This window comes from Laetiporus sulphureus (assembly GCF_001632365.1).
Source record: "Laetiporus sulphureus 93-53 unplaced genomic scaffold LAESUscaffold_36, whole genome shotgun sequence".
Lineage (NCBI taxonomy): Eukaryota > Fungi > Basidiomycota > Agaricomycetes > Polyporales > Laetiporaceae > Laetiporus > Laetiporus sulphureus.
Genome location: NW_024468545.1, coordinates 204,568 through 216,861, shown reverse-complemented (window position 1 = coordinate 216,861; position 12,294 = coordinate 204,568). Strand labels below are relative to the sequence as shown.

Genomic DNA, 12,294 nt, shown 5'->3' with positions numbered 1-12,294 from the left:
CGTTTTCTGACAGGATGAGGCGGTCTCTTCGGGGAAACATACTTTTCGTGGGATTCCTAAGAAGCAAGTTCCGGTACAGAGTACCATTCGTCCAAAGGCAAAGAACATCTCGCACAGCAATTCCTGCAACTCCGACCGATTTTCCCTATCGCGACAGATTGTCAGCGAGGCGGTGAGAGAACTGCTGATTAAAAATAATGTACGTAGCGCTTTGTCTTTTGTCCCAAAACGCGTTGCTCTGTGCTTCCACTAGACTTTCGACCATGCAGGACGGGTCGAGAGCTTGAGAGAAGGCCTTGTCTGATGCAAGAACCTTATACCTTCGAAGCCTATCTAAAGCAACGAGTGACTCGCTTCAGCGTCCATGCAGGAGCTGTCCCATTGAAGAATGATCGCAGGTTCTCCGACCCCGCGACCACGAGGGCCAGAATTACCCAGATAAACCGAATCGTGATTCAGGTTACTATTCTCGCTCAGATGTCGTGAAGATTCATTGAAGCTTTCAAAACAAGGAGTACTTAGAGCGTTTGTGAATTAGAAACACCGGAGTGAAAGGCCGAGATTGAACTAAGCCGGCCCGATCGATCGCGCTTGGTGATGTGACTACATACATCACGTGCAATATGCGACGCGCGTCACGCTTCGCAGTAAGCGCTCAAGCCCTAACATTGCTGCAGAATCCAGCAATGGCAGTGGTATCTAATCCATTTGTCCCCGGTGTGTTCACGCATTCGTGTTCTCTCTAGCAAGACTAAGCGAAAGCTTACGCGGAGTCAAGTCAGTGGCCTCGGAGGTAGATCTTCACAACTGCATGCTCGATCCTGAACGCGCATGAATAGCAAATCAGCCATCAGATTAAAAAATGCGCAAAGTTTACAGAAGAACTTGCCGCTGTTTCACCATCATTGTTACTCCTTGGCTCACAAATCCCTTCACGAGCTGCGTTCCCAGCCCATCGTACAGGCCTGCCCATCCGCGCGTTGCATGCGCGACACGCCATATATCCAGCATTGTAGGGGCATCCTCCCTCCTCCGCGCTTCTGACGCTTGTCCATTTCCCAACGCCGCAGGTGGTTCGGTCTTTGCGGCAGGAACAGGATCCGAATGCCATGCTTGCACGCGCACCTTCGCCAGAATCAACGGGTACAGCAGAGCCAGCGCCAGCGCGTTCGCACATGCGCCATCTATGAAGGTTCTAACTGCGGCGTAGGCCGGCCTACGAACCGAGGAGACGGACGGGAGGCGGAGCTGCCGAAGGAGTTGGTAGAGGAGCAGCGTTAGAGCGGGAGTGAGTGCGAGAGGAAGGGTTGGGGCGAAACCTGTAGGCAGCAGGTCGATGGCCATGCAAGAGGAGGAGATTCGACAACGCTCACCTGCCCAGAAGCCGCGGAAGCCCTGTTCCGCATATACGCTCCTCACGACGTCCATCAAGCTCTCGCGCGTCTTGACCGGACTCGGTACTCCTGCCTCCCGCTTTCCACTCTCATTGTGCTCCGTCGCGGCTGCTGTGCTATCTTCGTCGTCGTCTTCGTCGCCGCTTTGTAGGCGAATGGTGATGACGCTCAGAGGTGTGGACACGGCACGACTTGCCACCCCCGCGACAAACCCAACTGCAAGCTCTGCGGATATTCCCAGTGGGACTGGTGGAGTGGGGGCTGTCAGAGCGCGCTTGAGTGCAGTCAAAAGTGGCGCGGATGAATGGGCGCGCCGCCTGGCGACGATGGCATGGAGGAGGGTGTAGAAGTAGAAGTATAGGAAGCTGGATGCGGACGTCAACGTCACACGTGAGTGCCATGCAGTACAGAGCATTATTCCGGACCTTACTTTGACACAACAGTAGATGCAGTATCTGCTCCGAGACCTTCGTAGAGTCCAGACAGCCCCTGCGTGCGCAGGATATGCCGAAGGATGCGCATTGCGCCTCGAAGATATACGGGCCATCAATCTCTGAATTCCGAGACTAGACCTTTGCGCTCACCGTGCAAATGAGGATTCCTCGTTGTCTGTACCCTCGTCGCCACCAGGTCTAGCGGATAGGAGATAGCATTGGCGGACGCACTGGCGAGCGCGCCCGAACAGGCCTGGATGAGCGGCGGGAGGGAGGAGGTCATGCGAGGCCGATGAGTGCAGGTGAATATACGAGGTCAACGTCGCATTTGGATAGCCGCTCACACTAACTTGACAGCCTGAGCGCGCGGAGGGTATTACTTATGACGTCGACGGACTTCGCGCGGGAACTGACACGTCGCGAAGACGCGGTCACGCGACCATGCATATCACAACGTGCCCTCAACGTGCCCAGTCGAACCAGGCAATCAGATAGGCCACCACCTCTCTCGACAGTAATGCTGCGCGCACCTCTCTTGTCGATTCCCAGGCAGCGGACGGGACTGTTGTGGAAAGGTGCGTCGCGGCCGGTTTCCCGCTTTGGTAGATACAGACTGGACGATTTGTAGTTCATGAGCGGGTCATCGCTCTTTACTGTGGAGAGCCCAATCGGTTGGGCAAAAGGCAACGGTGCTCCACGACTGAAACGTACCTCCGATCCTCGCTCAGGGTTTTCCTACTCCTCCTCCTCTTGTGGATGATCGCTTTCGAGATCAGTCCGGTAATCCGTGCTCAGGTCCTCACCCGGTGTCGTCGTTTGAGATTGCGATGCTCGTGGCTTTTTACTTGCAAGGTGCCATGGAACAGGACTGCGATCAGCGATTTCTGTGAGAAGCATAACAGATTTTACATTGAAGATGGCAACGAGATTTTCTTGGTTAGTTGGTCCGGCATTTGAAGACGAAGAATGTTTCGAGCTCATTGTCGCAATGTTCTATATCAGATCGAATTCACGTTATTCAAGATACATCGCTCTGTTCTGCAAAGCAGATCAGTGGTCTTCGAAACGATGTTCTCCCTGATTCCTCCGGATAACGTATCTAAGGTGGGCAATTCTGATGGCAATCCCATCCGCCTTGAGGGAACATCGGCCATCGACTTCGAGAGGCTCTTGGCAGTGCTCTATCCTAGGTATTCTCCGAGTTCTGTTCAGCCTTTGTATCTAACCATGTTTTTCTAGTGATTTCCGCTGCATGGACCTGCACACCTTCGACGAGTGGATGTCGGTCATAGAGCTGGCCACGAAGTATCAGATGGACGACGTGCGCGAATTCGCCGTTGAGAAAGCTACTCGGTCAGGGTCACTTGCTCAGCGCATCGTGATGGCCCGCCAATATGATTTGCCAGACTTGCTCGAAAAGGCACGCTTGGACATCTGTGAGAGACGGGGCCCCATCTCTCTGAGGGACGCGCGGCTGCTGGGAGTGGACGAGTTGGCGATTCTCTGCAAGTCGCGTGAGGATGCGCGCGGGAGACGCTCGGCTTGCTATACGCTGCAAAATGTTCGGGCTCTAGAGTCCGACCTTCGGTGTTTGGGGACTTGGTAAAAAAAAAAAGGTTGTGGGATAAGCACTGTGGCTTGTTGGCGGTCGACCATCTTCCTTCGTTCGGCATGATGTCGTTTTCTTATCATTCCCTCTATCTCAATGATTTTGCGTATCGTTGATGACACCTTCATACGGTGTTGTTACTATCTTGCTGGTATCCTGCTATGGAACATCGCTTTTACGTAGGTGTCTTTGCTACGAAGTTTGCAATGTGGTGCGCTCACTCAACACGTTGTTAGGAGGTCATGGTTCTTTGAGCAAGCCAATCTCGTTGCTCGATGTTGATGTTGGTTATGTCTTGACAAGAATCAAATGACCAGGACGTTGAAATGTGTTTCGGGCTTAGACCGAAAGGCTTAGACTAAATATTATCAGTAGGGCAGAAGCACATTCTTCTGCACCCCATGTCGCGGAAGGAGGTCGGTTGTTGGTGCCCCGGTGTAATTTGATATTATTGGCCGCATTCTTTCGGAAGTATATTGGCGGGACCATGGGGTCATGCAGTTGTAACGGTCGTCGCGCGAGAGTCATAGACCATTTAGCAAACACTATCGTACCGCGTTCAATGTGGCTGTGCTAATGAGTGCCAATGAGTAGGGTTACGCGTTGCGGGTAGTCCGAGGTTCCTGCCAGAACGCGTGGCGACACTCGGTGACACTCGATCTGGGGTGATTGGTTCGACTTCGGTTCGACTCGTAGATCAGGGAATTAAACGCAGGTCTCACCATCACCTCTCTGTCCCGTTTAACTCTCATCGGGCTCATGAACATCTGACTCAGGGCTCGGTGGCCACATGTGTCAGTCGATCGCATTGCAAACAATACTTCAAATTGCGATATGAAGAGCAAGGAAGTCGGTCGAGAGTACCGATGCAAATGAACAGAACTGATCTTCATCGTCGAAGTCTTCGCTGCACTATTGCTCAGTGGAATGTCCCTCATGCTCCATCTACTGCAATACATATCAAGATGTGAGATGCTCCTTCATCTGTGGCTGCTTTTTTGCTCCAAGGTGGAAAGTTCTGTACGTATGCTCTACTACGCCCTTTTTTTAAACCATATGGATGGCTTTTGGTCTACGCGACTGCATTAGCGAACGCGCGGAACTTCGTTGATCCCAGAAGTACGAGAGACACTATTTCAAATATGGTAATGCGATCTTCCTGGTATGCTCGTCGTATCATAATCAAAGACAACGAGCTGATTGATGTAGACAATACTATCAGATAGAAACTATGCTGTCCAAAGTGCGCCGTTACTCCCTTGAGAGCAGACTGGGCGTATTCGAGGCAATATTCTCCCTGAAGTCACCGTAATACCAATCGCTGGAAGGGAAGTCCGACAACGATTCGAACTATCTGGCAGGCACCGGGGTCCTTCATTGAGGGATTCTTTGCATTGATTTATCCCGTTTGTTTCTCGCTCGTCACTTGCACGTAGGTGATCGATAGCTCACGACGATCGACAGTGCTCTGTGCTCTCATAACTTGTACACATTTGAACAGCGATCATCTGTTGTTGAACTCGCAACAAAAGACGACATTGCGTGAAGTCGCCGTCAAGGTGCACCGACACGAATCGCCCGATCTGCTCATGCGGTCGTCATTATCTGCAAATATCGCGAGTTCGCATGCGACATAGACCGTGCAGTCTCGTTCACACAGCATGATCTACAACTTCTGCAAGCTGACTTCGCACGTCTGGAGAGGTGGTGAAGGAGGTGGGGTAAGATCACGGCCGCATAACCGTCCACCCTCCTGCTTCATCTCACACACTACTCCTTTCTCTCATCCTCGGTGATGTGCTTGTCCATCTTCCTATTCCACTTCGCACGAGGTTTTCCCCTCGTTTTGCTCATCCCGCCAGCTGCTCATACGCTCGGTTGAATTTCCGCGAAGAGGTGATGAGTTCCTTTCTGACCCCCACTACATCCCACGCTTGTATACCGTGTCGTCACCTCCATCACGCTAATGGCTCATGCACATGGGCGGACGTTTGTGCGATTTATATCCATCGTCTCTGCGTACGGTCCAGTGTGAGTCTCTTCCTAAGTTTTAGCCAGAGTCGGTCGCCTCTGAGCATGTCAATCGTACTACTTTCGGATTGATATGTGCAGTGGCAATAGGCACTGGGCCTGTATTCTTTCAAAGAACTATGGATGATGCAGAAGTCGAACAGTGTCCCACTACTGCCACCAGATAGCTTCGGACAAAGCGCATTCGCGGCCAATCCTATGTTTCCTACTAGGGAGGCGTTTATGGGTATTTGCCTCGTGGTGGGAATAGAAGCCTCCTGAGCGCTGGGCTGGTCCGCAGTGTCTTGCCTGTTGCCTCACATCCTTCATGTCCTCTCTCCACGATGACCCCCCAAGTTGGCAAAAAGCTTCGCGCATATATCCTGCTGCTACCTCGCATTTTGAGTTCAAGTTACCCATGGCTTTCCATCTACAAGGCGGCATCTGAGGAGATCCGAGTTCTCACTGCCTACAGGAAACACGAGAGGTTCTACTTCGAAGATGGAAATGTTGTTTTCTTGGTGCGTTCCAAGCCCTGTGCTGGATGAGTTCACGTCCAGCTGTCGAAATCTGATATGTCAAATCATTCTCTGAACGTAACAGGTGGAGACCACGTTGTTTAAAGTGCATCGCTACTCGCTCGAGACCAAGTCGGGCGTGTTCGAGACTATGTTCTCCTTGAAACCACCCAAAGATCAGTCTGTGGAGGGAGACTCCAAGTACAACCCGATCCATCTGCAGGGCACTACCGTCGTCGACTTTGAGAGGTTCCTCACAGTCCTCTATCCCCGGTGCGCTTCGTGCTCCTCATGCTGCACCGGTGATCGCTGACGCGATCCAACAGTGACCTGCGCCGATCTGACCTGAACAGCTTCGATGAATGGCTGTCAGTTCTTGAGCTCGCGACGAAATACGCTGTCGATGACATGCGTGAAGTTGCTATCCAGCACGCCACTCGGGCTGGATCTCTCGCACAACGGATCTACATGGCACGCCTCTATCACTTGCCGGATCTGCTTTTGAAGGCGCGCATCGAGATGTGTCAGCGTCAGCAGGCGATTACGGTCGAAGAAGGCAGGATGTTGGGGGTAGATGAGGTGGTAGTCCTATCGGAATGTCGCGCGTACATCCGCTCCGCGGAAGGACGGGTGGTCAAGTATCTTCCCAGGGACGTTCAGTACCTGGAGGCTCAATATCGTCAATTGGGCGATCCGATCGATTGAGTGCAAATTGAGAGGGTCATGGACTCATGACTAAAGAACGCCGATTGTTCGACTCATTTACTCATTCTTCATGTCCAGATGGTTCATTGCTAGTGACTGTAGATAGATTCTACAATGATGTGTGGTCCTGGATTAATCAGTGCTCGATTTTGACTGCGCCGTGGCAGTCATCACACCGGACCGGCGTCTATCAGTGCTCACCCCGCCTCTGGCGCTCAGCGCTCAGCGCTCAACAGCGCGTTTGGAAGCTTGTTGAAATTTGAGTTTGCTGACCGGTGCTTCGCTCGCAAATCATCCTATGCCTGGAAGCTCTTCGTAATTCGGAATCTCGAGGAACCATACATTCCCTTCACTGTCCGGTGAGCTGGTTGGCTTGGTCAGTGTCAAACTGCAGCATATTCAATTTGTTGATCCGAAGGAAGCTCATCTCGTCGAACCGCGATATCTAATAGTACACCAGGACGTCGATCAGGCATCCTGGTTATTAAAGTAAAGTTTTCGAGGAAGGTAGCCAACATGGGGCCATTCAAAGACCTTCAAGTACAGTGGCCCTGTCTCATTGGACCTCATGTTATGAAGATGAGGAACCACGAGATGATACAATTTGTATGCCTTATCGTGAGGATGGAGCCTAGTACCCATTACCCGTCAATGTTAAGACCATATTAAAGAACAGCTGTCATACACTGCTTGTAAGGTCTCTCTATGCCTTCTCGCGCCGATAGCATTGACCTTGCGGACCATAGATGCTGTAATCGAGATCGTCCTGAAGCTCTGTTCTGCCACACCACGCCACTCAGCATGCTTCCTTACTAGTGCACGGAGCGAAGAATATTCGCATTGTCGAGCTGAGCGTTCAAATGTTTTTCCATGGCTGCTCATTCGCAAGGTGCATGCATTGAATTTCTCTGTCACCGAACTCAGTGCTATTTTACTGCAGTGAAGCCTGTGAAGGTCTATGCAACGGCCGAGCAAGGTATGTCTCCATGTGCGGCGCTGATCGCTGAGTATTCATGTTCTATCTGTACTGCGAGCAACCTAGTTCATCAAGGAATAGAATGCGGTATAATCCACAGTATATACCTTCATGAGATGAAATTGGGGTACTTTTGATGGCCGTTGTTCATGATGTTATGTTGGACTCCGGGGATGTTCCTACGCAATACAACCCATCCTAGAAATATACGAGTTCCACGGTTGACTCCTCCTCTTCGATGCCCAATGCGATGATAGCGGGTTCTTATCGCCGTGAAGCCTTGAAGCTTGTCTCTTCTCGGTTGAAATTAATGAAGTATTTCAAACGAGTTCTATAGCAGCGCCAATCTCGCGTTATCACCAGCCTTTATCTGGTCGGTCAACACCATATGATCTCTGCGATTCGTTGTGGCTGCCGCATCCGTGCTGGGTCATTGAACAGCTTAAGTTGGCAAAGAGAAAATATTGAAAGGCTATGAAGACCATCGTAGAGGCCGCCATGGCTGCATCAACGGCTGACTCAGTGTGCGCATGGATTATGTGTGAATGACAATACTCCTTTTCAGTCACGATGTTCTTCCGTCGTAGCTGTGCTTCCCTGAACACGACAAGAAATCCTAGATCGAGTCACATCGTTTACGGTTTGAGCAGTGCTGTCCTCAACCGTTCAGCAGGGTCTGATACGAGGTGCCAGAATCTCACCGTGGCACCTTAGGCTCTCATAATGTATATGGTTAACCTACAGATAGGCCTGCTTGTTTTGTGACAACGACTTTTCATGCAATGCGAACAGCACTTGCTTACCTTCAATGCCTCGTAGCGGGTGCTCCGGGACCCGCCCTGACTGCCTCATTATGCGGGGATTCCCCGCGGGGCCCCAAGAAGGCAATCATAAGGTACGCGGCTACTTACACCGCCGGAAGACCCCGCATGCAACAGAGAACCTGATCGTGAGAAAACCATTTTGTGGACTGTTTTTCCTTTTCTTTGGAACACAATACTACTGCATTTGGCTAGAATTCTCCCAAGATTTCGACTATTTTTCTGAAAGTTGGAGATCATGCCATTTTCATTGACCACGGGGTCCTCGTGATGCGCCCTGCACCCGACCTCGCCTTCGCGGGGAACGACTATAATATATTCCGCCTATTCTCTGAGCTGGAGAGCTTCATTGCGAACGAAAACGACGACGAGCAGGTATGTCTATTGCTCATGGCATTCGCACTCTTGGTGTCCTCGGCGCGGGCCAGATGGGTAGGTACTCGTGCATCCTGTGTCTACGCCTGTCTGATCAATTGCATTAATCTCAAGGTCTCGGAATCGCCTATGTATCAGCTCTGCACGCTCGTGTACCTGTGATGCTGTACGATCGCTCAGCTAGTCAGGTGCAGAATGGTCTCAAATTCATGGACAAACTCCTGGCGAAGGACGTGTCCAAAGGGAAGATCACCCAGGAGCAGGCAACAGCGGCGCGAGAACGCGTGTCGACAATCGATGTGGATAAGGGCGTGTCGGGCATGCGGGACGTTGACATGGTCATTGAGGTGCGGAATGTGCCTTGTCCGCCTTTCAATCTATTCTCATCTGCCATGTCAGGCAGTATCGGAGAACTTGCAAGTGAAGCAGACATTGTTCCGCAATCTGGCTGCAGAGCTCCCACCGACCGCTATCCTTGCTTCCAACACGTCTTCTATTAGCATTACGAAGATTGCTGCAGCAACAGTCCCTGAAGGGAAGAATGCCGCAGATGAGGACGCAAAACGGAGTGCCGGTCGTGTCGTCGGTAAGCCGATTCCTTGTTCATTCTTTGATAATGTCAACGATGTCAACGGATGCCCAGGGTTGCATTTCTTTAACCCGGTCCCAGTGATGGTTCGTGTTCTTCATTTCCGGTATACAGTTCGCATTGATGTGCATCCCTAACGTTCCGTGTGCACGGGTCACCATGCATAATTGATAACGATCAGAAACTCGTTGAACTAATTGCCGCTATTCAAACGTCCCAAGAAACGGTCGATCGCGCGAAAGCATTTGCGGTCGCATGTGGCAAGGGTACTTCTTCATGGCATTTCACAACTGTCTCAGATGTTCATGAAACACTTCCAGAGGTGACAACGTCGAAGGACGTACCAGGATTTGTGGGGAATGCTCTCCTCATGCCTTTCATTAACGAGGTACGTGCGAAATATCACGGACTTCATGCCACCTGATCCCGATCGCGAACCTCCTGCCCTTGGGCCTCTGTGTATCATGATTTCGGTTCCGAACTCCGCTGATTGCGTTCCTACTTACTGCGACTGTAGGCGATCATGTGTCTCGAGAAGGTACGCTTTTTATACTATCACTCTTCCATATCTCCATGACGTTACGTGTGCGGTTTGTTCTGGCAGGGTGTCGCAACGCGCGAGGATATTGACAAGACGTTAAAGCTCGGCATGAACCATCCGATGGGTCCGCTTCAGCTAGGTGAGCATTGCCTTGCCATGACGTTTGAATTACTGAGTGCTCACACGCTAACAGCTGACTTGTGGGTGTGCGACTCGCATTTCGATTGCGACAGTTCTGACCCTATTTTTCTTTCACCCCTATCGCTAATCTCCCTCTGCACCTGCTACGCACCGTTGTCGCCGTTGATATCGATCGCTGCACTTCTGCGGCCTATTTACGGAAACTTTACCCGCATCAACGCATCCTTGTGGCGCCCATATGTTCTTCCTCCTTGAAACTCGTCGCTTACGGCTCGCCGCGGATTCAATTCAATTGTTTTATATTTTCCCCGACTCCTCACAACGTTGGTTATACACAATAGCATCGGCTTGGACACATGCCTTGCAATTCAGAAGACGTTATACGTGGGGACCGGTGACTCAAAGTATCGCCCGAGCGTTCTCCTCGAACGCATGGTGGATGCAGGTTGGTATGGCAAGAAGAGTGGCAAGGGCTTCTACGAGTATCCACAGTGAAGAAAGCGAGTAATGTAAGTGATGTCCGTGTCGCTCGCTGCGTGGCACTGGTTCTGACTTGAACCGCTTCAGTGCAGGCAGGTCGTTTGACCACGCGTACGTTATCCACGTGTGATGCGGCCGGTGGCAGCGGGGCGTGAGGAATGCGCATGTTTAGGTCTAACGGTGTTGGAAGGCGACTTGCATGCTCTTTTGAGCGTTCGAGCGGTGTCTCGCCTGTGTATCAGTACGTGTTGTTTGCAATATTATCGATGCAGCTGATGTTGCAGCTCGCATTTGGATGCCTTGCTTCTGTGCTGCGCTGTTCGGACTGAGGGCCGCACCACCGTCTGGCCGATTCTTGACCCGCCGAGAAGACATAAAGCTGTGCTGGCTTCGGCGGCGGGCCTTCCAGAGCTTTGGCCATGGGCTCCGTGCCGTTTGAGTGCTTGAGTTGCGAACCCTATCCTCAGTCAAAGCGCGCTGCTTCATCTTCGGGTGAGAAGACGTCAGCCGGTCGATGCTGAACAATTGCGCAAAAGCGGACGTATAGGACATGTACAAGAATCACAGAGCCGGCTCGCATTGCTCAATATGGCTTGATCACCATCTCCCCTGTTCCCACTTGATGTCTGGACGATGACGTCTACAATTCATCTAGATGGCTAGCACGGCGACAAGCGGGCTACGCTGAAACCATTCAATCTACCCTCGTAACAATCATCCATGCTGACACGAGCATATACTGCGCAGACCGCCCACCTTACAGAACAGCTCGGGCAGGACTTCGGAGGCCAGGTAGTCGCTAGGCGGTTGTGCATGGTTTGATGAATGCCGCATTGCACGTGCGCTACGCTGGGTGAACTGGTTCGAGATGCTAGCTGGCCACCTCGCGTACGTCCGCGAACTCCATCGGCCTCCAAAACGTGCCTTGATCGTGCCCTCTTCGGGCATTTGTCCGCTCAATCTGCTCCGCCCTCCGATCCGTTGGCTTCGCAGATATCACACGAGATCCGGTTCCTTGGCTCATGCAGTGCTCGGATTTGCCGCCCATGCTAGGATCGGCAGGCCTTGAGGAGTTGCTTCGGTTGATTAAGTATTGCAGTCAGTGTATTCAGTCTGCCGCCTTTCATTTCAAGGATGTATAAGTACCATGGCGAGCGATGGTAAGCCCCCAGACCGACGTTCTGTGCAATCTGCTACTTGCTTCGACATCGACTTTTACACTTTTTTTTCGAACCTACGCCTACATTCTACCATGTGCAAAGCGGAATGGTGAGCCTTGGTCGCACTGACCGTTCTCAACTGAGGACGCGATAACATCTGATGCGTCTTTCATAGCTGGGGCAATCAGCACCGTTACGGGCCATGCAACGTGAGCAACCCGCCTATGTACCTGGATGGTGCCGTGGCTGACTTTCCTCGTCAGCATTACGTGAAACTCTTCGAAAGTGGCAACACGGTGGATTGCGGGTCACCGACCTGCGGTCTGAGCAAGGCTCATATGCATTCCTCGGAGAACTGTGGTTGCCCGAGGGTATGTATTTGACCATAATTGTTCACTCACATTCTCAATCGTTTTTGTCTAGGTATATGAGGAAGTGCAACGCATCCAGAATCTCATACGGTACTACTGCGACGATTGTCAGCGACAAGGGTGGGGTGCAATTGAGCGCGACTCTGGGCGCATCTATTGAACCCATGGCG

General features: G+C 51.7%; 6 protein-coding genes across 6 annotated transcripts; 5 read left to right on the top strand and 1 right to left on the bottom strand.

The window, feature by feature from the left end:
• Positions 1–873: 873 nt before the first annotated feature.
• On the bottom strand, positions 874–2,111 carry LAESUDRAFT_658851 (mitochondrial carrier; the record flags this gene model as incomplete). Its single annotated transcript, XM_040904771.1, has 5 exons — positions 874–1,023; positions 1,096–1,319; positions 1,374–1,759; positions 1,825–1,921; positions 1,967–2,111. 5 exons carry the CDS (start codon positions 2,109–2,111, stop codon positions 874–876), a joined length of 1,002 nt encoding a protein of 333 aa, XP_040761686.1.
• A 234-nt stretch (positions 2,112–2,345) lies between these two features.
• LAESUDRAFT_715869 (uncharacterized protein) lies at positions 2,346–3,434 on the top strand (the record flags this gene model as incomplete). Its single annotated transcript, XM_040907206.1, has 4 exons — positions 2,346–2,403; positions 2,457–2,764; positions 2,831–3,018; positions 3,068–3,434. 4 exons carry the CDS (start codon positions 2,346–2,348, stop codon positions 3,432–3,434), a joined length of 921 nt encoding a protein of 306 aa, XP_040761685.1.
• On the top strand, positions 3,311–4,074 carry LAESUDRAFT_319511 (uncharacterized protein). Its single transcript, XM_040901996.1, has 3 exons — positions 3,311–3,616; positions 3,674–3,720; positions 3,781–4,074. The coding sequence occupies exons 1-3, from the start codon at positions 3,553–3,555 to the stop codon at positions 4,012–4,014; spliced, it is 345 nt and encodes a 114-aa protein (XP_040761684.1). The 5' UTR covers positions 3,311–3,552; the 3' UTR covers positions 4,015–4,074.
• Positions 4,075–5,252: 1,178 nt separating this feature from the next.
• LAESUDRAFT_319461 (uncharacterized protein) lies at positions 5,253–6,856 on the top strand. Its single transcript, XM_040901994.1, has 4 exons — positions 5,253–5,468; positions 5,923–5,968; positions 6,051–6,238; positions 6,292–6,856. Exons 1-4 carry the CDS (start codon positions 5,404–5,406, stop codon positions 6,668–6,670), a joined length of 678 nt encoding a protein of 225 aa, XP_040761683.1. The 5' UTR covers positions 5,253–5,403; the 3' UTR covers positions 6,671–6,856.
• Positions 6,857–8,785: 1,929 nt separating this feature from the next.
• Positions 8,786–10,899, top strand: LAESUDRAFT_728643 (uncharacterized protein). Its single transcript, XM_040909480.1, has 10 exons — positions 8,786–8,899; positions 8,957–9,189; positions 9,242–9,428; positions 9,486–9,517; positions 9,613–9,697; positions 9,752–9,819; positions 9,949–9,969; positions 10,036–10,133; positions 10,455–10,622; positions 10,681–10,899. Exons 1-9 carry the CDS (start codon positions 8,845–8,847, stop codon positions 10,606–10,608), a joined length of 933 nt encoding a protein of 310 aa, XP_040761682.1. The 5' UTR covers positions 8,786–8,844; the 3' UTR covers positions 10,609–10,622; positions 10,681–10,899.
• A 946-nt stretch (positions 10,900–11,845) lies between these two features.
• On the top strand, positions 11,846–12,284 carry LAESUDRAFT_715866 (uncharacterized protein; the record flags this gene model as incomplete). Its single annotated transcript, XM_040907205.1, has 3 exons — positions 11,846–11,862; positions 11,929–12,124; positions 12,177–12,284. The coding sequence occupies 3 exons, from the start codon at positions 11,846–11,848 to the stop codon at positions 12,282–12,284; spliced, it is 321 nt and encodes a 106-aa protein (XP_040761681.1).
• Between the last annotated feature and the right edge of the window lie 10 nt (positions 12,285–12,294).

Coding starts and splice junctions, on each gene's coding strand:
- LAESUDRAFT_728643 (XM_040909480.1), top strand. CDS start 8,845: ATGTCTATTGCTCATGGCATTCGCACTCTTGGTGTCCTCGGCGCGGGC. Junction 8,900..8,956: donor CCTCGGCGCGGGCCAGATGG/GTAGGTACTCGT, acceptor ATTAATCTCAAG/GTCTCGGAATCGCCTATGTA. Junction 9,518..9,612: donor TTAACCCGGTCCCAGTGATG/GTTCGTGTTCTT, acceptor GATAACGATCAG/AAACTCGTTGAACTAATTGC.
- LAESUDRAFT_319511 (XM_040901996.1), top strand. CDS start 3,553: ATGACACCTTCATACGGTGTTGTTACTATCTTGCTGGTATCCTGCTAT. Junction 3,617..3,673: donor CTATGGAACATCGCTTTTAC/GTAGGTGTCTTT, acceptor ACACGTTGTTAG/GAGGTCATGGTTCTTTGAGC. Junction 3,721..3,780: donor TCTCGTTGCTCGATGTTGAT/GTTGGTTATGTC, acceptor TTTCGGGCTTAG/ACCGAAAGGCTTAGACTAAA.
- LAESUDRAFT_319461 (XM_040901994.1), top strand. CDS start 5,404: ATGGCTCATGCACATGGGCGGACGTTTGTGCGATTTATATCCATCGTC. Junction 5,469..5,922: donor GTCTCTGCGTACGGTCCAGT/GTGAGTCTCTTC, acceptor CACTGCCTACAG/GAAACACGAGAGGTTCTACT. Junction 5,969..6,050: donor ATGGAAATGTTGTTTTCTTG/GTGCGTTCCAAG, acceptor TGAACGTAACAG/GTGGAGACCACGTTGTTTAA.